This window comes from Notothenia rossii (assembly GCF_949606895.1).
Source record: "Notothenia rossii genome assembly, chromosome: 12".
NCBI classification, from domain to species: domain Eukaryota; kingdom Metazoa; phylum Chordata; class Actinopteri; order Perciformes; family Nototheniidae; genus Notothenia; species Notothenia rossii.
In genome coordinates this window covers 17,405,356-17,427,567 of record NC_136911.1, presented here as the reverse complement: position 1 = coordinate 17,427,567, position 22,212 = coordinate 17,405,356, and the positions used below count along the sequence as shown (strand labels likewise).

The following is a 22,212-nucleotide window of genomic DNA, read 5'->3' as shown; positions in this document are numbered from 1 at the left end:
AAGTGTACATTTAAGTTTGATTGAACAAGTTAGGAAGTAAGATTTTATTTATATTACACCTCCTAAAAATGATGGATTAAATGTATGACAATGAGAGTTCAACTCTTCCCAATACTCCTTACAACGTATTGCAATACAATCTATATTTTTCCTGATGACAGATGTGTTTCTCCTCTCTCAGAGTAAATATAAGGAGGGCAGCAGGATGAGCATCTCTCAGAGTTTCTACTCTCAGCTCCCAGAGACCAAGGAGACGCAGTTTGCTAAGAGTGTTGCAGAGCTGCAAAGTGAGGTAATGAATAATCATTTAATCATCTTTCTTATTTACTGATCCTTAGAGACTATTGATTTTTGTAAAGATTTTAATAGTTTACAGCACATTAAAACAAATGTTTCTTCTTCTGCAGATGCGGTACAAAGAGGCGGGTAAGAAGGGGGTGAACTCGTGTTTGTACTCCCAGCTGGCCGAGACCTTAGAGACGGCTCACGCTAAAGAGGTCTCCGAGCTCCTCAGTGAGGTACAAAGACCACATTAACACCACAGAGACCATTTTATTAATAATAAATATGTATCCACATGTTGAACATAAGCTCACGAAGCTAAAATAATGTCAGCATTTTCAATTATTTTATAGGAAACACTACTTCTGTTATTTGTATTCTCTAAATTGTCTATTCTGTAACTCAGTTCCCTTTCCTCCTTATATTTATACTTTTGCTCTTAATTTGTCTCCATTTTCTGTATTCGTCCAGGTGAAGTATAAAGAGGAGGGGAAGAAGGAGATGAGCATGAACCTGTACTCCTTGCTGCCTCAGACCATCGACACGCAGCACGCTAAAGAGGTTACAAACCTGCAGAGTGAGGTATGCATGCAACCATTTCTGACATTTTATAGATAAATAAATAGAAATACTGTTGTTTCGCTTATATTTTGATATTTCCTTGGATAGGCCAGAAGATATAGCCGTTAAATAATTGTAGTGCAGCAAGTACAACATTTCCCTGTAAAATGAAATAGGAAGTAGCATAAACTGGACAAACTAAAGCACTTTATTAAATGTACAGAGTTCCTTGGCAGGAGGCTGACACTCAACTCATGTAGTCGTATCTTCCAATAAGTTTGCCCATGTAAAATGTGACGTATATTTTTTAAATCAATGTGACACTGTGTCCTGTTTCTTGCAGGTAAAGTATAAGGAAGGAGTGAAGCAGAAGAATCAGAGCACTTTGTTCCATCAGCTCCCAGAGACCACCGAGACTCAGCTGGCCAAACAGCTGACTGACCTGCAGAGCCAGGTACCAAACACCTTTTAAAATGTATTTATTTTTTACCGGAAGCAGAAAAGAAAGAGAAAATCCAGTTTTTGTTCCGCAACAGAACGCTGTATCAGTGTCAAATAAAAGGTAGAGGGTATTTTACTGTTCTATAGCTACAGTGAAGAACTCTTTATGTGCTGAGCCTCTTCGTCAAGTACTCTTCACTCTCATCCAAAGCTTTCATGGAAAATCCACTGAAACATGTCATATTTTTAAAGGCAGAGGCTCCTGCAGTTATTTATATGATAGCATAATTGTAATAACTTATTGTGCACTGTGACGGAAGAATATCACACCTTCTAGTGATGTTATTTGCTTTCTGTTGGATTGTGAAACATGAATTCAATTAAAAAAGAATAGAAAAGGAATTCCTGCAGAGAGCTTTGATGCAAACATGCAACAGAGAGGCTGATTGTGCAGGAAGGATTTAGACAGACTGTAATATTTAATAACCAAGAGGGGTTTTGATGTGTGCAGGCAAAGTATAAGGAAGCAGGAAAGAAGGAGGTGAACAGCTGCCTGTACTCTCTGCTGCCTGAAACTCTGGAGACTCAGCACGCTAAAGAGAGCACTCAGCTCCTCAGTGAGGTGGGTTCAATGCTCTACACAAACACGGGGAATTAAATAGTTTCATGAAGATTATTCACTTTTTTCTCGATTTCCATTTCTCCAGATTAAGTACAGGGAGAGTGGGAAGAAGGAGGCGTCCAGCTCCCTCTACTCCTCTCTGCCCGACACGTCAGAGACGAGCTTCGCCAGAGAGATGAGTGACATGCAGAGCGAGGTAAGAGGCATGCAAGAAACACTGATCATGTGACTCTTTCATTCCTGACAGTGTCCTCTAATGCAGGGGGCCTATTTTAACAAACTATCTTTTAAAGAAGGAGACGAGATGAGACACTGTATCGTGCGTTATGTATGATTTCAGGAGATGACTCTGAATTATAATCCTCCAAAATGTATCTTGGTATTAATGTAGTAATGCAGTATCAGTGTCATCGGAAATGACACATTTTTTATAAAAATAAAACTAGATAAATTGCAGAAAGTACTATTTTTCTTAAATTTAAACAGGGACGATAAAGCAAATAGGTCCATTGTATGTGAAAAAACAGGGGGCTGGTTTGGCGGCCGAGCATGCGGTCCCCTTCTCCGTCGCCACAGGACGGCGCCCTACGTTGAGCTCCCCCAGAGAGTATGTCGCCCGTCAGGCCGACCGGGTGCACCAGTGTGCTTTTCAGGCGGCGGCGAATATCATCCCGCTGCTCTCCAACTCGGTGGTGACACTGGTAGAGCTGTCCACCACCAAGGCAGAGGAAATCAGCAAGGCGGCCAGCTCGGCGCTCACTCTGTGCGCGTCCGTCGCTGTCTCCCAGGCGAGCATTTCCGCGTGGGTGACACAGATCCAGCGCCACCTGCAGCAGGCGTCTGTTACGGAGACGGCCAGAAAAGTGCTACTGGACGCTCCAATCAGCCCGTACGGGCTGTTAGGATCCCAGTTCCACGCCATGGCTTGAATCCATGAAGACGGCCGCGGAACAGGCGGACGGCATTCGCCAGCATGTCAGGTGGCTCAAGTCTGCTGAGCGCCCACAGCGGCACCAACGCCCGCAGCAGCCGCGGCGTCTACGCAGGCCACAGGAGGCCGCAAGCGGAGAGACGCCCACAGCAACCGCCTCGGCGTCAGACTCGCCCTTCGGCGGCTGCAGGGGCTCCGTCCCACATCTCCGCTCCCCCGCCACCCCAGAGACAGGGACTCCCGGCGGCGAGTCAAAGGGGAGTGAGGCTCCCCTGCTCGTGGTCTGCTCCGCGAGAGCCTCCGAGGAAGCAGAGCCGGTTATTAAGCCGGCTGCCACTAATCTGTTGATTAGGTAGACAGCAGGGCTCCCTGCAGAAGCCTGCTGGTTTTAACCTATCGGTTAATAACCTGCAGAGCTTGCGGCATTCCTCTGTCCGAGATACGCCTCCTACACAGGGTCATAATAACCCATGAGCGCCGTTAACGCCTCATGTGGACAGCACTGCACACACCTCCACTCATACCCTGAGCCTCATGATGAGAGTCGGAGTGAGACGCAGCGTGTGGAGGCTCCCGCGCAGCCCTTTCGGTCCAAGCCCACCTTGGGTTGCCTCAGGCCCTGTCTAAACCAGCTGCCTATAACCTGTCGGTTAATAGCCAGCAGGGCTCATTGCTAAAGCCTGGTTTTAACCTGTCGGTTAATCAATTTCAGAGCGCGCTAATTAAGCCGGCTGCCACTAATCTGTTGATTAGTAGACATCGGGGCTCGCTGCAGAAGCCTGGTTTTAACCTGTTGGTTAATAAACTACAGAGCTCGCGGCATTCCTGTGCCTCATGTGGACAGCATGCACACATCTCTCATCCCCTGAGCGTGTACGCGCCTCATGATGAGAGTCGGAGTGAGACGCAGCGTGTGGAGGCCCCTGCGCAGCCCTTTAGGTCCAAGCACACCTTTGGTTGCCTCACGGGCAGCGGGGGCAGGGGCTCTGGCGTGACGTGGCTCGTCACCATGAAGACCAAAAACACATCTCGAGCACGTGCGCCCGGCCCGCTCTCAGAGTTTTTCTCAGAGTGGCAGCGCCTGTGTCTGATGGACAGATGGATGAGCAGGCTGAGCCTCTCCCCCCCCACAGTTCAATGGGATACAGGAAACACTCCTGTTATCCCAGAAGCTATGTCTTGCGCTCCAATCCGAGCTGCTGGAACTCCTGTTGAAAGAGGATATTTCCAGGGTTCCTCAAAGGGAGGAAAATCAGGGGTTTTCACTCCCGTTATTTTTCTAAATTCCGAAAAAGACTGGGGGAATGAGACATCCTCGATCTGTCAGTATTCCACATGCTGACGATCAAACAGGTGCTGGAATGTTTTCACCAGGACGACTGGTTCACTTCCACCTGAAGGATGCATACTTCCACGTACCCATCGTCCCAAAACACAGGAAATTCCTGCGTTTTCTAATTTCAGGGAATATCAGACCAGACAATCGTCTGCCGTTTGGATATTTCCTGGCTCCTCGCATTTTTGTGTAGAGAAGGCTGGAGCCACTACACAGAGGAGGGATGAGAGTGTGTTTCCTCTGGACGACCTGCTATTTGCTGGCTCGCCCCAGGGAGGAAGTCGCTTTACAGACGGTACATCTCGTATCGCATCTGTCAAAGCCTGGGTTTCATAATAAATTGGAAGAAGAGCTGTCCCTTTCCCTCTCAGACAATCGTTTATCTGGGAGTGGAGTTAAACTCAGCCAGCATGAGAGCGCGACTCTCGCGGCAACGAGGGGAAGAACTGACAGCTCTCCTCCGGCGTGTCACAACCCACACAGCCCTCTCCGTGACGCAGCTGCTCTGCGTTGGCGTCAGCTGGTCACGTGATGATACCCCTGGGTCTCTTCCAACAGGGGTCTTCAGAGGTGGTTCATTCGCTGCAGAAGCCTGCTGTTTTTAACCTATTGGTTTATAAACTGCAGAGCTCGCGGTATTCCTCTGTCCCAGATATGCCTCCTACACACGGTCATAATAACCACGAACACCGTTATAACGCCTCGTGTGGACAGCATGCACACACCTCTCATCCCCTGGGCGTGTACGCGCCTCATGATGAGAGACGAACTGAAATGCTGAACAATCTCACCAAGAAATGACACGTTAATATTATGTATAATTAAAGCCAATGTCAATATCTGTTTAAAATAACATCTGTGGCAGGTTGTTGTTCTATTTCGTATATGGCTTCGCCCTCTAAGGCTATCGCTATTGGGTAATCCCCCTGCGCACCCGCGCAGCACTGAAACACTTGTAGTCCACGCCCACCCGCAAGGTGGGCCCCACCCTCGGGCCTCCTTCCGGTATAAATAGGAAGGAGGCCCGGCAATCTGCTCCCTCTTTTCTTCAGCAAACCACGGCAGTTACTGAAGCACAGAAACATTAAACATCATGAGCAACAGCTTTGGTGTTACGCGCACTAAGCAAAGCCCCATTTGAACCTTTACACCAGGTTCCCCTTAAACTGTTGTCAGCCAAAGTAGTATTACTTTTGGCTCTATCAGTGAAAAGGGTGAGTGATTTGTCTGCTCTCTCTGTGGCTCCGTCATGCCTCCGGATCCAAGGAGATGCAGTTCAGCTGTTTTACGCCCTAACCCGGCTTTTATGCCAAAGGTCATCACAAGCTCGTTAGAGTCATGAGTGATCATCTTGGATGGCTTCTTTCCCCCTCCTCACAGGTCGGAGGAAGAAGCCGCGTCTCATCTCCTGGGGCACAGACTACATCATGCTTCGCCCTTAACCCAATAGCGATAGCCTTAGAGGGCGAAGCCATAAACGAAATAGAACTGAGGTTACCTACTGTAACCCCAGCTTCTATGAGTAAATGGCGCAGCCCTCTAATTGCTGGGCCCCACTGGCTCTACGAATAGCTGAAGAAAAGTTATTTTGTATGGGAGCAGATTGCCGGGCCTCCTTCCTATTTATACCGGAAGGAGGCCCGAGGGTGGGGCCCACCTTGCGGGTGGGCGTGGACTACAAGTGTTTCAGTGCTATGCGGGTACGCAGGGGGATTACCCAATAGTGATAGCCTTAGAGGGCTGCGCCATTTACTCATAGAAGCTGGGGTTACAGTAGGTAACCTCAGTTCCTGCAGCAGCATTTCTGAGACAAGTTCCTGTTTATGCTGCGTGCGTACTGAAAAAGGTTTATTGGAATCTTAATATTTTATTTGGTTTTGTCTTCTGCAGACTAAGTACAGAGAGCTTGGGATGAAGAGCCTCTCTCAGAGCGTCTACTCTCAGCTCCCAGAGACCACAGACACTCAGTTTGCTAAAAGTGTTTCTGAGCTGCAGAGCGAGGTGAGGAAAACAAACACACACATTTATTCTGCAGACTTCTGCATCTGAACTGAGAGAAACCAGAGCTGAGAGGAAGCTCCACCACAAGTACAATCTAACATTTAAAACTGATGCATGGAAAATAAATAGTTAAATACTTGAGGTAAACAGAATTAGTTTTGGGAATATAATAAATACTATGAAATAAGATAACATCAGATCACCCACTCAGACAGAGACAACATAATAATATCATATCTGATAAGACAATAAAACAAAGAGTACCCAGCTAGAAATGTTTGGTTCTAAAAACATTCTGAGAATGTTACAGTCATTGTTCTAGGATGGTTTTCAGCGGGAAGTTTTCTTTTGGTTCCCAGAACGTTCTTCTGAAAGGTAGGATAACGTTCTCTAAAAACATTCTTAAAATGTTTGGTGATAACCTTCTTAAAATGTTTTTGATAACATTGTTAGAACATTATGCCCTACTGTTCTTAAAACGTTTTCAGCAGAAGCTTTTATTTTGGTTCCCAGAATGTTCTTCTGAAAGGTAGGATAACGTTCTCTAAAAACATTCTTAAAATGTTTTTGATAACATTGTTAGAACATGTTGCCCTACTGTTTTTAAATCATTTTCAGCTGCAAGTTAGATTTGTTATGTTGCCAAAATGTTATTATTTTAGAGAAGGATAACATGGTTTATGTTAAAGACATTTTGCAAATGTTCTATGGTAACAATTTACTAAAATATGTTTACATTATTTGAACATAAAGACATAATATTCCTGTAATTGTTCAACTCAAAATTCCTGGGTAAGGCGAATGACCACTGTGGTCATTAGGATGATTATGATAGTTTACTTAACTATTGGAATTTGACTATTAACACATGTAAAAGGATGACACGGAATCAGCTGGTGAAAGTAACATTTGTTTATTAGAAAAGGGGAGCTGGGAGTGGAGGTTGGTTATGGCAGCAGTGGGAAACAGTTGTTCCAGGGTGGGTAGAGAGGCCCGGCTGGTCTTGGGAGTGTGGAAGGCCTTGGATTCCTCCTGGGAGAGACACAAAAATCAGTGTGAGGCAAAAGCAGGCAAAGTTGTCAAAGAATATGCTGGTAAAAAGCTAGAGCGGCACGCAACAAACCGTTCACGGCAACAATCCGTTCACGGCAACAATCCGGCAGGTAATGAGTGCCGGCTGCAGGCTTTCATAGTGTGGCTGACGAGCAGGTTGCAGGTGTGGTTGATTGGAGATTGCTCCCAGCCATGTAGAGCATACCAGCAGGCAGAGAGAGAGACACACAGTAGAAAGAAACACATACAAACACTAACAGGGGTTTCAGGGACGGGCAGTCATAGTCGGTCCGTTCTTCTATATGTCTGTCTTTGGTTTTCTAAGTGTTATTCTATCCATATGACAATAGAGATATGTGCATAAACAACAAAAACACTTGGGGTATACAGTAATGTTCGAACAATGTTATCACCAAACATTTTAAGAATGTTTTAGAGAACGTTATCCTACCTTTCAGAAGTACATTCTAGGAACCAAAATAAAACTTCTCGATGAAACCATTCCTAGAACAATGAATGGTAACATTCTCAGAATGTTTTTAGAACCAACAATGTCTAGCTGGGAACTCAGACATGCCTATGCAAGCATGCAATATCATGAATTACGTGCTTGTTTTTTTTTTAAAAGGAAAATGTGGTGACATCAGGTTTCTTTTAAACATCCTTTTCAAACAAATGCAAAAACTTTGTTTTTTTAAAGCGCTCTCCAAATAAATCTGACGTTGACCATGACCCTGTTAATATTTCGCATCACAGGAACATTTTATAAAAAAATAATAACCTCCTGAAAACATTATCCAAATGTTGCTTTCAAAATGTTCTTTATTTGTTATCATGTAACATTGAGGGAACGTTTTATAAAGAACATCTTTAATGTGTTACCCCAACAACATCCAAAACACATCCTTAGAATGTTGCAGGCAAAACGTTCCACCTTTGTTAACATATCACATTGAAGGAACGTTTTACAAAAAAACTTTCTGTCATCTCAGGCCTCAATAACATCCTCAAAACATCCTCTGAATGTTGCAGTTAAAACGTTATGTCTTAGTTAACCTTAAAGCTTATAAGAACATTATTTGAACAAATAAACATCCTAAAAAGGTTCTTTGAACATCAGATTAAAACGTTTCTTTAAAACCTTGTTAGAACCAATAGGTAACGTTAGCCAAAGTTGTGAGAACGTTCCCCTCTAGCTGGGTAAGCACGTAACTCGGTACCTAGAAACAATGAATAAAAACCAATGGAAGAGGATATTTCTAAAGAGAAAGGTCTTTTTTTGCAGATGAAGTACAAGCATGGAAAGAAGGACGTCTCCTCCTCTCTGTACTCCACACTGCCTGAGACTCTGGACATTCTGCACGCCAAAAAGGCTTCAGAGCTGCAGAGCGAAGTAAAAAATCTGCAGCACACACACTCTCCACGCACACAATGTCCACACTGTGTCTTTTTATAGCTGGATAATTGTCTCTGCCCCTGTTTATGTGCAGCTGAAGTATAAGCAGAAAGGATCCTCCGGTCTGTTCCACCTGCTGCCGGAGACCTTAGAGACGGCCCGCGCCAAGGAGGTCTCCGAGCTCCTCAGCGAGGTAACGACAGAAAGAAATGAAGCCTCCTTCTTCCTCGTGAGGCGCAGACATTCAGCACTTCTCTTTTTTGTTCCAGGTGAAGTATAAAGAGGAGGGGAAGAAGGAGATGAGCATGAATCTGTACTCCTTGCTGCCTCAGACCATCGACACGCAGCACGCTAAAGAGGTTACAAACCTGCAGAGTGAGGTATTCACAAGTCATTCTTTCTTATCTTGCTCTTTAATTTCTTGTGTACGATGCCACATATTGGCCATTTTAGGGTAAGAAAGAAAATATAAAAAAGAAGGAAATTAGTGTTTCTATTCTGACAAAAAACACCTCAAATCAGTTTTTATATTAACGTCTCTTGGAAATCTGGATCCTTAAAATAACAATATGGTAAAATGTGGGTTAAATAACTAATATTTCCTTATTGCTAAATGTAATGGCTAATTACAGTTTGATCCACGGCAGGCATAATACACAGCATTTGGCGGCCATGTTGTTCATTGTCAAAAAACACACATTTTCCCAAAATAATTCTCGTAAATGTACCACTTTTATTTTGAAAACTCATGTCTTTTTTTTCAAAACATCTCTCCCCGCCCAAGGTTAGGTAATTATTATTTTTTTCAAACTTAAAATGGCCATAGAATGCTATCGTACTTGTTTCCTCAGACTGACACTCACAGTTTTTAATGAATGTTAGATGTTTGCCACTGTAACATGTGACACATATTTGCATATATATACCATTTTTTTATAAATGTGATGTTGCATTGTTCTGTGTTGGTGTCCTGCAGGTGAAGTATAAGGAAGGAGTGAAGCAAAAGAATCAGAGCAGTTTGTTCCATCGGCTCCCAGAGACCACAGAGACTCAGCTGGCCAAACAGATGTCTGACCTTCAGAGCCAGGTACCAAACACACACTTTATACACACACACACATTATTTATATAGAACAAGACTGAGAACAATAAGATTTGGAGAAAACCCAAATATATCTATTTTAAAATGTATTGGCTGCGATTGTGATCTCAAACACTTATATAGCTTTGAATATTTTTGTATATAATCTAGAACTATTGTTTTATACAGCTGGAAAGTATTTGAAACAATAATAGGTATGTTTAGTCCAAATCATCCATCCTGCTTTGTACATAATAGTTTGGGGTCCACGTGTCTAAATTGCATTTTCATTTAGACACACACCCATTTAATTTGTACCAGGGGCATTGGTTTGAAGAAAAGCCAAATGAATACAATGTTGGTTCATGAAGTTAACTATCTCTGCATTGCAATCTGCAAACTAACCCTTTCAAGCTTTATACTCAAGGTTTTTTCTCCTAAATGTAGCTTTTTAACCTGGGAAATGTTCATGCAAGGTAACCGTGTTCTCGTCAATTTGCAGAATAAGTACCAGGAGGCGGGTAAGAAGGAGGTGGAGACGTCTCTGTACTCCCTCATGCCTCACACCATGGACACACAGCTCGCTAAAGAAGCTGGAGAGCTCCTCAGTGATGTAAGAAGAAGAAAAAAAAAAACAGTTCCTCATTTCTGATTTCTCAGAGTCTGGTCACAAAATGTATCCATTCTTCTCTCTGCTGTTTCTTCCAGATCAAATACAAAGAAAGCATGAAGAAGGAGATGAGCAGCTCCCTCTACTCCACTCTGCCCGACACAAGAGAAAACAGCTTGGCCAGAGAGATGAGCGACATGCAGAGCGAGGTGAATAAAACACACAGATAATCTGGATTTCAGGGATAAGAGAACAGTTTCCTGACAGTTGCTCTTTTTTAGAATGAAATAAATAGAATACAAATATTTATATTAATGTAAGTTAAAGTACTGTAAAATGTCCAATAAATGATTGAATAATATATATATTTAAATATGTTGACATCAATAACTTCAATGTGGTTTCTATCTGCACTGATTTAGAACTGCAGTTTACATGTTGAGAACACTGAACGTTATTGAACAATATATATTTATTCTAAAAATAAATACTTAAATATGCCAAACAAGTATTTTTCATGCACACATTTTAAAAGTTCTTATCATTTAAACTATGGTGTTAGATTTGGTCACGTAAACCAAGCTAATATCCGGATTTCAAAGAGGCAATAGACCCTTTTGCTTAAATGAACTCTTGATGGCACTGTTGATGGCACAATGTAATGGCTGCAGCATAATGACACCATTAGTGTTTAAATTGCTTCCTTATAAACCTTAGTGTTTCACGGAGTACTTTCTCCCATGAAAACGAATTGAATCTATTGCCACTTTTTTTTAAATGTGCAAGTAAACAAAGGGGGCACTCTAAACTAGGGCCTCCTTGACCTCAAACATTTTAAAGTGAGGTTGAATAAAGATGAGGTTTGCAGCGTGCAGGATGCTGTTTGATCACTTATAAATAACCCTAACCACAGTACTCAGTGCTCTGTGATGTTTTTATACCTCAGACACTGACCAGAGGTTAGATTAGCATCAGAAACAGGATCAAAGGGTCCACAGTCTGTTACTAATGTGCATCACAGGAGAGGCATTAACACTGTCAGATCTGTGGACTGAGAAATATGGGAGACTAGATTCGTACCATTTCAGGGGGTACAGGAAATCTAATCTCATGGGGTCTCATTGGACAATGTATCACCCCCTTATGTTTATACATCAAACCAATATCTGTTGTTTTCCTTTTTGTCCAGAACAAGTACAAGGAGGACGGGAAGAGGAGCCTCCCTCAGAGTTTCTACTCTCAGCTCGCTGAAACACCACAGATTGAGTTCGCTAAAAACGTCTCTGAGCTGCAGAGTGAGGTAATGGAGAGACATGCTCCATAAATTATGTTTTATTCGGAAATCCTGTAGCGCTAAAAAGCCAGGTACATGCATTATGTAATCATTGAACTCACTAAAATATGACAAATATTTAGCTAAATATGGGATGACATTAGTTGTACACGCTTGATTATGTCCCACAATTATATTACAGTGTGCTAAGTGGATACTGCTTAAAAAGATTCCTTTTTATAAAATCACATTACACTCTGAATTTACTTTTCAAATATATCCCAAAAGCTGATTCCAGGGGGAAAAATAATGAGTCAGTTAATGCAGCTATACAGATGACACACAACTCCATATGTTTGTGTCAAACAGCATCAGAGTACTTTATTTATCTGGGGAGAAAAACTGGGTAAATTGTGTCTCAGGTTTGTGCTCCCGCTTATTTTAAATGAGATAGATGAAGGCTTTCGAAGCCAGTTTTAAGTTCATTTTTGGTTTGTGTTTTTAGATGAAATATAAAGAAGCAGGGAAGAAAGGAGTGACGAGCTGTCTGTACTCCACTCTGCCAGAGACTCTGGATACACAACACGCTAAAGAGGCTTCACAGCTGCAGAGCCAGGTACACACACACGCTTTTCAGTATGCTTTTACCTCCTTATATTCTGCTGTAAAAACTGTGAAAGTAGAGTGGTTGTGAGCCACATGCTATGTGTTTTCCAGCTGAAGTACAAGCAGAGTCTAAAGAAAGACGCCTCCAGTCTGTTCCACCTGATGCCAGAAACCAACGACACCATGTTCCATAAGCAGCAGACGGAGATGCTCAGTGAGGTACCACAAAGATGTAGATGTATTTTCTATTTGTCATGATCCTGCAGCAACTGATCTCTGTATTAACCAGCAGTCTGTTCTCGTTCCCCTTTCCTTCTTCAAATCAAGGTGAAGTATAAAGAAGAGGGAAAGAAAGAGATGAACATCAACCTGTACTCTCTGCTTCCTGACACCATCGACACGCAGCACGCTAAAGAGCAGACGGACATGCAGAGCGAGGTGCGTTCAGTGGCGGTTAATACAACAACTACCTGCAGAATGAATATCATTTACGAATTTCTCTTTTTTCAATCACACTCATAGTCTGTACTTTCTCACTTTTACTCTTCCTAAGGTGTAACACAATATGATATAAACCTGAATATGATTGGTCCTTGTTCTTCCAGGCTAAATACAAAGAGGCAGGGAAGAAGCAAACGTCCTCGTCTCTGTACCAAACACTTCCTGAAACTCTGGAGACTCAGCACGCCAAAGAGGCCACACAGCTGCAGAGCCAGGTAAACACGTGAATAAAAGAATACAAAAATAATTGTTTACAAAATCTCAAATACTCCCGGGGTTAAATAAAACATTTCTAATTCTAATAAATTCAGATTTTCTGCACAACTTAAGTTGACATGACAAGTTTATTATCATAGCATAGAAACCAATGTTTAAAATGTAACTAGTATATCAAATGTAAAGTTTAGTTTTTAGATTAAGACTAGCATAGAGCTCAAACACGCAAATGCAGTTGTTGAATTATGTTTAGTGTCTTATTCGCCCTCCTCAGTGACTCCATGTTTTCCCCTCTGTGTTGCAGACTCTCTATAAAGAAGCCGGCAAGAAGGAGATGTCGTGTCCGTTTTACCACCAGATGACGGACACTCTGGAGAATCAGTTCGCCCGAGAGATCACTCACATGCAGAGCCAAGTAAGGAAGAATATATGATACATCTGTCTTCCTGTTTGTGTGGAGGTCTTCTAACAGCTACTGTAAGATAACAGCGGCAGCCATTTCTTTTGATTTGTTTTCTATGTTTTACATGTATCAGACTTTGGCACACCCTGCCCTTTATCATTAATCTGTGTTATTATTGAATATAACGTGTGTTTTCTGTCTCTGGTTGTAGAATAGGTATAAAGAAGACGGGATGAGGAATCTCTCTCAGAGTTTCTACTCTCAGCTGCCAGAAACTGCTGAGACTCAGTTTGCTAAATCTGTTTCTGAGCTGCAGAGCGAGGTGATTACAACACAGCACATTTATGACATTACTATACAACTTCTATAACTATATCAAATGTCATTGTAAATATTTGTATCTTATTATTTAATATTATCTTATTTTATCTTAATATATATTTGTATCATACTTTAGTTAATCTTACTTCTAATCTTTACATTTATTTTATTTTATATTGTCTTGTTTTTCTCAAATGTTCTCTTATCTTGTCTCATCATATTCAATGTTGTCCTATTTTTAATTTTGTATTTTATATTGTCTATTTTAATATTGTTTTTTGAAATCTATTTAATTGTATCTTACCATATTTAATGTTGTCTTATTGTGTTTTATCTTATTTGATTGTAATCAATGTCAAATGGTTTATTTTGAATTTTAGACGAAGTATAAGAAGTCCGGGCGTCAGGATGCTGGCAGCTCTCTGTACTCTGTGATGGCAGAAACTCTGGACACACAACACGCCAAGCTGGCCTCACAGAACCAGAGCCAGGTACACACACACACACACACACACACACACACACACACACACACACACACACACACACACACACACACACACACACACACACACACACACACACTGACTCTGAGCTAAGTCAATTCTGAATCGACTTTTATCAGGCTTTTCCTCCCATGCACTAACTCTCAGTGAGATATTGACACATATAAAGTGTGTGTTTGGTGCAGGTGAAGTACAGAGAGGAGGCGGGGAAGTCGAGCAGTCTGTTCTCCACCCTCCCTCACACTATGCAGACACAGCTGGCCAAAGAGCAGACGCAGCTGCAGAGTCAGGTGAAAACACTTTGAGCGTCTGAAACTCTCCCTGTGTGCAGTCTGAAACGTCCACATGCTAAATGTATTATATCCCTTTGTGATGCAGGTGAAATATAAAGAGGGACACAAGAAGGACGCGTCCTCCTCTCTTTACCACCTCCTCCCTGAGACCGCTGAGATGCATCTGGCCAAACACCAGTCAGAGATCCAGAGCCAGGTGCTGTCAACGCTGAAATAATAATTGAAAAATAACAATACGTGACATTAATATAACGCTTTTCACAGAGCTCAATTTAAATCAATCTTTTGTCTTTTTGCCTCCAGACGAAGTACAAGAAGGACCAAGAGGATCTTTCTGAAACGTTGTTCTCTTTGATGCCGGAGACTCTGGAGACTCAGTTTGTGAAAGAGATGTCTGAGACACACAGCGAGGTGAGATGCCTATTATAGTAGTTTATTGGTCTTAAAGAAGAGTTTCTCACAGCTTTTATGCAATATATAACAGGATGTAATGTTGCTTCTGTTGGTGTGAATGGTCTTTTTAAAGAAGTAATGTTATGACATTAACTGTGTTGTTCTGAATGTTTAAAATGAGACACTCATTTCTGAGTAGAAATATCAACAATTCTTCCATATGTCCCATATTTACATCATAGACTAACATGTGTCCTCTACGTGGGGTCAACAAGGGCATGGAGCTGAAATCCTATTGGTTGACAGCTGATGATGTCACAGAATGGTTGCTAATCAACCACCAATAGCATGCACGTCTGATAACGCTGGTTAAAAGCAGATAAACGTTTAAGAGAAGTCAGGAAAATAAAAAGATTTTGGAGTAGGAGGACTGTCGTGGGTTTAATACTTTAGATTGTAGTCAAAGTGTTGTGTGTGTGTGTGCATGTGTGTGTGTCAGGTGAAGTATAAGCAGGCTGGGAAGCAGCAGACAGCGTCCTCTCTTTACTCCAAACTTCCAGAAACTCTGGAGACGAAACACGCCAAGGAAGCGACTGAACTGCAGAGTGAGGTGAGTGTCTCTTTACCTTTACTGTATATTCTGTTTTCTGTCTGACCTTAAAAAAGCTATGTTGACAAAACGTACACTTCCCCCTAAATGTATGATTCTCTTTTGCTGTGGTGAAGGTCCTCTTGTTTCCTCACTTTTTTAAAATATTTTTCCGACAGAAAAAGTACAAAGATGAGGGGAGGAAGGACATGACGTCGTCTCTTTACTCTCAGCTTCCTGATACATCAGAGACTCAGTTTGCACGAGAGATGAGCGAGATTCAGAGTGAGGTAGAGCAAACACACTTTTCTTTTTGTTAAAATCACATAAAAAACAACATTTTCAGAATAAAACAATATGTCCAGCTCAGGAAAAAGTGATATGTATAGAGAGTTCTCTATAGATGGAGATATTATCCTCATTACAATCATCTGGAGGTTTTTGTAGAACAATATATAGTTTGAATAAGACATGCACGTACTGCAACACAACTATGATAATACAAGAAATAAAGTATCTTCCTGAATATGTGTTTATACGTCTGTAGAACAAGTACAAGGAGAGTGGGAGGAGGAGCCAGTCTGTCAGTATGTACTCTCAGCTGGCAGACACCAACGAGATCCAGTTTGCAAAATCTGTTTCTGAAATACAAAGTGAGGTACGGTAATGATTTACTTTAAATGTTGTTTGATTGTATTGATTTGTTTAATGCTCATTTGTTTACCTGCAGTCACAGTGTTTGCCGCATCAAATAAAAAAAGTTCCCTTTGTTTATTAATTGTGATTTTCCTCTTATTTTCCAGGCTAAATATAAGGAGGCAGGGCGAAAAGAGGCGTGCAGCTCTCTGTACTCGAAGCTGCCGCAGACTCTGGACACGTTGCACGCTAAAGAGGCCTCACAGCTGCAGAGCCAGGTGTGTACAGTACATGCGGTATTTGTGTATGACTTTGGCTGTATAATTCTGATCCTCAAAGGCTTGGTGAGAACAACAACTCCCATGATCCAATGCCACTTCACAACACCAATGTGTCTGTGTTTCCCCTCTCTGTGCAGGTGAAGTATAAGCAGGAGAGCAGGAAGGAGGCGACCAGCTCTCTGTACCACCAGCTACCTGAGACCTCAGAGACTCAGCTGGCTAAAGATCTGAAAAACATTCACAGCGAGGTGAAAAAAATTACAGATGAGAGGAAAAGTCAAAAAGGTATCCCTGCTGTGTTTCTAAGCTCTGCACTCTCTTCCTCAGGTGAAGTATAAAGAAGAGGGGAGGAAGGAGTTGGGGAAGAACTTGTACTCGCTCCTCCCTGAGACGGCAGACACGTTCTTCGCCAAGCAGATGTCAGAAATACAAAGCCAGGTGAGGACCCTGAACGCATCATACAGGTGCTCTGCAGAGGGAAAGTCTTATTATGATCTTACAGTGTGTTTGCATTACTACTGCAGACAGAAATAACATTAGCGAGTGCATTTTATTGAAACAAAATGATCAATTCCGACCGTTTAATTTGCATAATTGATTATAAGAACTGTAATTATCATTCAGGTAAAGGCAATGTTTTATTCAAGTGTAGTCAAACTATATTGTGCCAATGATATCAAAAAAATCCTAAATCTGAGTATAGTTGTGAAATTGAGGATACTAGTGGCATATTGGTTTTGTGATTTCATTTTGGAATCAAATAAAATAAAGATAAAAATAGAAAACTAATATTTATGTCCGTTTTTTTCCAAATGATTGTACTGATTTTGTTTAACGATTAATGTCAGTATTCTTCTTTTAATATAAAGATGTTTTATGTTGTAAATGTTTTAGTGAATACCTGAACATGTTCTACGTTCACCTTATCTGAACTTAACGGTATAAAAGGGAACAACCAGAATATTGAATGACTTCAATCCGATCTTTTTCTTTTTGTCTTTTTGTGTGAAGACAAAGTACAAGAAGGACAGAGAGGATCTTTCTGAAACGCTGTTCTCTTTGATGCCGGAGACCCTGGAGACTCAGTTTATCAAAGAGATGTCTGAGACACACAGCGAGGTGAGAAACCTTTACAGTTATTGATGATATTACAAGGATTTCAATTTGTTTTATGGGGAGTCACCTCACATTTTAGTGCAAAAAGACTTTAAACATACAGTAAATATAAAAATACTAACCAGATCACCAGAAAATAGTCCCTAAAAAACACTCTCTTTCCTCCTTGTTTAATCAAAAATGATCATGAGAAGCTGGGTCTTTCGAGAAGACTTCTTTCTTTCAGCACATTGTTGTTTTGGTTCTTTTCATGCGTTTTGTTAAACGTCTGAAGGTAAGTCTGCAGGGGGAGCGGTTACGTCAGTGTAATGCCCTCAGAGATGAAGTGTGTGTGCTGCGTCACACACACTTCATTCATTCACTCCGACATGTTGACACACTGCAGATAAACGGACCGTCCTTCTATTCTGAGCTTCTTATCAGAACCGCATTTAGAACGGCTGATACTTCTCTACATCTCACCCCTCCTCCACACTCAGGGTTTTAATTCTCTGAACAATACAATGTTTTCATTCTGTATGTGCCTCATATGTTCTCCTCAACTCTAACTTCCTTACTGCAGGTCAAGTATAAAGAAGCGGGAAAGAAAGAGGCCAGCAGCGCTCTGTACCACAAACTACCGGAGACTCTGGAGACGCTGCATGCTAAAGAGGCCACTGAGCTGCAGAGTGAGGTACACACACTACCCTGAGGGAGTTTCATGCAAAGAAAGATTGACTCTGATATTCAAACAGCGTGTTAAAAAAAACATTGAGTTTGATTATGTCTTGATTGTGTCTGGTTCAGTTTAAACTCAATTGAAACCCCACTCAAGTGACATTGTTCCCTTCAGAATAAGTACAAAGAGGACTGGAAGAAGTCGATGTGGTGCAGTCATTACGCCCAGCTGCCGCTCACCGCCGAGACGCAGCTCGCCGCCAAGATGACCGAACTGCAGAGCGAGGTACACACACAAACCAAACACACACACATTTACAGCTTTATAACAACTGAAAGATTGTAATGTATTTCTCTGTGCGTCTCCAGAGTAAATACAAAGAGGAAGGGATGAGGAGTCTCTCTCAGAGTTTCTACTCTCAGCTGCCAGAAACTCCTGAGACTCAGTTAGCTAAAACCGTCTCTGAGCTGCAGAGCGAGGTGAGGAAACACTCGAACTCATCTTTCTTTATTTGTGTGACTTTATCCTTTGTACATCTCACTGGATTCAATTAAGGTCCAACAGGTACTGTAGTTTAGCATTAATATCCTATAATTACTAGTTAAACCACTGTTTATATTGTAATAAACAGACCAACACACTAACAAAAGATCTTCAGTGACTCACATGTAATCAGAGGTGGTGTAACAGCGGATGTTTCCTGCAGGCTAAGTATAAGGAGGCGAGCAGGAAGGAGGCGGGCAGCGCTCTGTACCACACACTGCCTGAAACTCTGGACACGCTGCACGCTAAAGAGGCCTCCGAGCTGCAGAGCCAGGTATGATAACACTCACATGCACCGAGGAGAACACTGTAGACAACTTCCTCAAAGCCTCTGTCTCTGACCACGCTGTTTCCTCTCCAGGTGAAGTATAAGGAAGGAGGGAAGAAGGACATGGGCTCCTCTCTGTACTCTGTGCTGCCGCAGACAGAAGAGATGAAGGTCGCTAAAGCTGCCATGGAGCTGCAGAGTGAGGTACTGTTCAGATACTTTATTGAAGTAAAAGTACTTATTCCACCCTGCCAAAACCGTCAATATCGAAAGTATCATAAGAAATGTAGTTAAAGTGTATAAATCCTTGCAAAGCAAACAAACAAGCACACAGAAGTGGAGTAAATGTACTTAAATTCCACCACTAATGATTCATTTCCCGTGCCATATTTGAAATGTAGTAATAATAAATGCATTTTTGACTTTTAATTAAACAAGTGTCTTTGGAAAATGAGACTCGAGTTTGATTTGATTGTTTCGTGTGTGTGTGTGTGTGTGTGTGTGTGTGTGTGTGTGTGTGTGTGTGTGTGTGTGTGTGTGTGTGTGTGTGTGTGTGTGTGTGTGTGTGTGTGTGTGTGTGTGTGTGTGTGTGTGTGTGTGTGTGTGTGTGTGTGTGTGTGTGTGTGTGTGTGTGTGTGTGTGTGTGTGTGTGTGTGTGTGTGTGTGTGTGTGTGTGTGTGTGTGTGTGTGTGTGTGTCAGAACAAATATAAGGAGAAAGGCAGGCAGGAGAACAGCTGCAGTGCTTTCCATCAGATGGCTGAGACTAAAGAGATGGACTTCATCAAACACATCTCTGAACTCCAGAGTGAGGTAGCGCTCAACTCCCCTCTAACAGTTTTTATGACAATAATAAATATATTTACATATTTGATCTGAATGTTTAATATTTCTCTGTTAGACAAAGTACAGGAAGGACAAAGAGGATCTTCCCAACACGTTGTTCTCTCTGCTGCCGGAGACTCTGGAGACTCAGTTTGTGAAAGAGATGTCTGAGACACACAGCGAGGTGAGGAACACACACATTCAAAACACACTGTGTGAATATTTCAGTGTGTGCTTGTCTGGAGAAGTCACTTTGTGCTTTGGGTTTGATTTGTTCTCGTTCTCAAACAGTACAGATTAATAATTCACCACAGGAGTCAGAACTGATGAACCATTTTTATGTGAACTTTTCAAAAACGCACAACATTAACATTTTATACTATTACAAGTACTAAGTAACATTTATTTTGTACTTCTATTTAAGTGTTACCTGAAACTGTTTCATCACAAATTGCCTGCAGGACATTAAAGTGTTACAATGTGAACATCATTTATTTCACAAATATCACAACTTAATGGTCTTAAAGTGAACTTCAATATAAATACTTAATCAGATTCTATGTCTGTATTTGTCAGAATAAGTATCCTTTTATTTCAAACTGTTTTATATTATCAGCAACAATTTTTATATATTATTAAAGGAATAGTTGACAGAAAAGGACACTTTTATACAGTAGTGCTCAATGGTCCCAGAAAAAAAGGTTTTCTATCAAATGAACTTATTGTGTCTTCTGTAAAAATGCATTAAAATATGAACTAGTGACTGTACTTGAAGCAGCATAAAGAATATCTCCTTTCAACGTGCATGGGATGCTAAAGCAAGTTTAAGTTTTATGATTAAAAAGCCACGGGAATAGAGATCAAGCAAGCTAAAATAGACTAAAACAGGTTTTAAATACAAGAATAGAAGTAACAGTGCTGTAAGATAATAGAAGTAATGATTTGATTTAATAAAAGGCCCGACAGTTAAATATGACAAAAGGAAATGTTGTGTTGCTCACGTCCTCGCAGAGTGCCAGCAGCAGCAGTATTGTGTTTTCACTCTGAGCATAATATATTATATACAGAATAATAATATCTAATATTGTTGCTTTGTGTTCGCAGAGTAAATACAAGCAGGCGGGTAAGAAGGAGCTGGGGAACTCTCTGTACTCTGTGCTGCCAGAGACCAAGGACACTCAACACGCCAAAGAGCAGAGTCAGCTGCACAGCGAGGTGCCAACTAGCTTCTAAACCTTTTATCTTTATGCCTTGGATTCTGGTTTTCAGTCACACATTTGAATAGGAGACAAAGTATGAGATGAGTCATTCTACTTAAAAAACAGTCCTAGCATAGCCATCATCTGAGTATTCAATTGCACTGGCATTTATCATGTTAGATATTTCTCCCACTTTAAAAATGTGCAAAAAAAACCAAAAGTTATGAGATATCTTTAAAGAAGTGTAATCTCTCCCATCTCAACTGTTTGTGTATTAGAATTCTTTTTTATGGTGCATTATTATTTTTTTCTATAGTTAAAAACATTACTAACACAATCCATGCTTAGTATTTACTTTACAGATAATTGGAAGTGACTTGACTGGAAAAGCAGAAACAGAGGGAGCAAAGGCCTATGGGAAATGTGGTCCTAATTTAAGCAACCCTAAACCCTCAGCATGAGATACGCACACATTTCTTATTATGAATGCATTGATTTAACGATCCTTCCCCTAAAAACGATTCCAATAGCAATCTGCTGATGTGAGTATTAATCCAATACCAGTCCTTTTTTCTCACATGTGTTCCTGTGTTGTAGAAAGCGTACAGGGAGGAGGGGAAGAAGGACGCCGGCTGCAGTCTGTACTCTCAGATGCCTCAAACCATCGAGACGGTGTTCGCCAAAGAGATCGCCAAGACGCAGAGCGATGTGAGTCTGTGGTTTCGGGAATCCTTTATTGGTCCAACAGCGGTAAATTAACATCCTTAACAGAAAGGAAACAGTGCAGATGAATGGATAGAACACAAATAAGTAGGCCAACATTAAATAAAGAAGCAAACACAACAACAAAGTTAACTATAAATCGAGCACAAAACTATTTAATAGCTTTAAAGTGTGACTGTTATTGCAAAGTGAAAAGGATACAGGATTTTGTTTTAATCTTAAACTGTAAAAAAAACATTATTTTAAAGATACCTATGTATGTCCTTCAAATTGCATAATCCTACACCTGTTCCAAGTTGATATTGAAAGTAGATATCTTAAATGATCAGATCCTCTGTAAAGCTTTCTTTTAGCACAACATTCAAAATAAAAAAGGTCTGCTTTATCAGGGGACAGATTGCTATTATTACTATTGTTTGCATAAAATCACAGTCAGAAAAGAGCAGACTTTTTAAATGTGTGTATAAAAGAATAAACATTTTAAAACAAATGTCACACATGCTGGATTATAATCTCTCTAAACTGTAGAGATTAAAGCTCAGAGAAGAGC

The 22,212-nt window shown here is 41.2% G+C and overlaps 1 protein-coding gene and 1 long non-coding RNA gene across 7 annotated transcripts in view; one reads left to right on the top strand and one right to left on the bottom strand.

The window, feature by feature from the left end:
• LOC307026289 overlaps positions 1 to 22,212 on the bottom strand; it is a 340,364-nt gene that overhangs the window by 121,030 nt on the left and 197,122 nt on the right. The window lies entirely within an intron of this gene.
• LOC307025996 (uncharacterized protein) overlaps positions 1 to 22,212 on the top strand; it is a 42,521-nt gene that overhangs the window by 10,235 nt on the left and 10,074 nt on the right. For all 6 annotated transcript variants that reach the window (XM_079661042.1, XM_079661040.1, XM_079661044.1 and 3 more), the window contains 40 exons: positions 182 to 292; positions 408 to 518; positions 754 to 864; positions 1,187 to 1,297; positions 1,796 to 1,906; positions 1,992 to 2,102; positions 6,064 to 6,174; positions 8,513 to 8,620; positions 8,718 to 8,816; positions 8,893 to 9,003; positions 9,600 to 9,710; positions 10,207 to 10,317; positions 10,413 to 10,523; positions 11,504 to 11,614; positions 12,093 to 12,203; positions 12,305 to 12,412; positions 12,521 to 12,631; positions 12,799 to 12,909; positions 13,215 to 13,325; positions 13,525 to 13,635; positions 14,015 to 14,125; positions 14,326 to 14,430; positions 14,519 to 14,629; positions 14,737 to 14,844; positions 15,326 to 15,436; positions 15,595 to 15,705; positions 15,963 to 16,073; positions 16,219 to 16,329; positions 16,470 to 16,580; positions 16,660 to 16,770; positions 17,344 to 17,451; positions 18,011 to 18,121; positions 18,281 to 18,391; positions 18,475 to 18,585; positions 18,813 to 18,923; positions 19,011 to 19,121; positions 19,618 to 19,728; positions 19,817 to 19,924; positions 20,845 to 20,955; positions 21,537 to 21,647. In XM_079661042.1, coding sequence (XP_079517168.1) covers positions 182 to 292; positions 408 to 518; positions 754 to 864; positions 1,187 to 1,297; positions 1,796 to 1,906; positions 1,992 to 2,102; positions 6,064 to 6,174; positions 8,513 to 8,620; positions 8,718 to 8,816; positions 8,893 to 9,003; positions 9,600 to 9,710; positions 10,207 to 10,317; positions 10,413 to 10,523; positions 11,504 to 11,614; positions 12,093 to 12,203; positions 12,305 to 12,412; positions 12,521 to 12,631; positions 12,799 to 12,909; positions 13,215 to 13,325; positions 13,525 to 13,635; positions 14,015 to 14,125; positions 14,326 to 14,430; positions 14,519 to 14,629; positions 14,737 to 14,844; positions 15,326 to 15,436; positions 15,595 to 15,705; positions 15,963 to 16,073; positions 16,219 to 16,329; positions 16,470 to 16,580; positions 16,660 to 16,770; positions 17,344 to 17,451; positions 18,011 to 18,121; positions 18,281 to 18,391; positions 18,475 to 18,585; positions 18,813 to 18,923; positions 19,011 to 19,121; positions 19,618 to 19,728; positions 19,817 to 19,924; positions 20,845 to 20,955; positions 21,537 to 21,647 — 4,407 coding nt within the window. The remainder of the gene's footprint in view (positions 1 to 181; positions 293 to 407; positions 519 to 753; positions 865 to 1,186; positions 1,298 to 1,795; positions 1,907 to 1,991; positions 2,103 to 6,063; positions 6,175 to 8,512; positions 8,621 to 8,717; positions 8,817 to 8,892; positions 9,004 to 9,599; positions 9,711 to 10,206; positions 10,318 to 10,412; positions 10,524 to 11,503; positions 11,615 to 12,092; positions 12,204 to 12,304; positions 12,413 to 12,520; positions 12,632 to 12,798; positions 12,910 to 13,214; positions 13,326 to 13,524; positions 13,636 to 14,014; positions 14,126 to 14,325; positions 14,431 to 14,518; positions 14,630 to 14,736; positions 14,845 to 15,325; positions 15,437 to 15,594; positions 15,706 to 15,962; positions 16,074 to 16,218; positions 16,330 to 16,469; positions 16,581 to 16,659; positions 16,771 to 17,343; positions 17,452 to 18,010; positions 18,122 to 18,280; positions 18,392 to 18,474; positions 18,586 to 18,812; positions 18,924 to 19,010; positions 19,122 to 19,617; positions 19,729 to 19,816; positions 19,925 to 20,844; positions 20,956 to 21,536; positions 21,648 to 22,212) is intronic.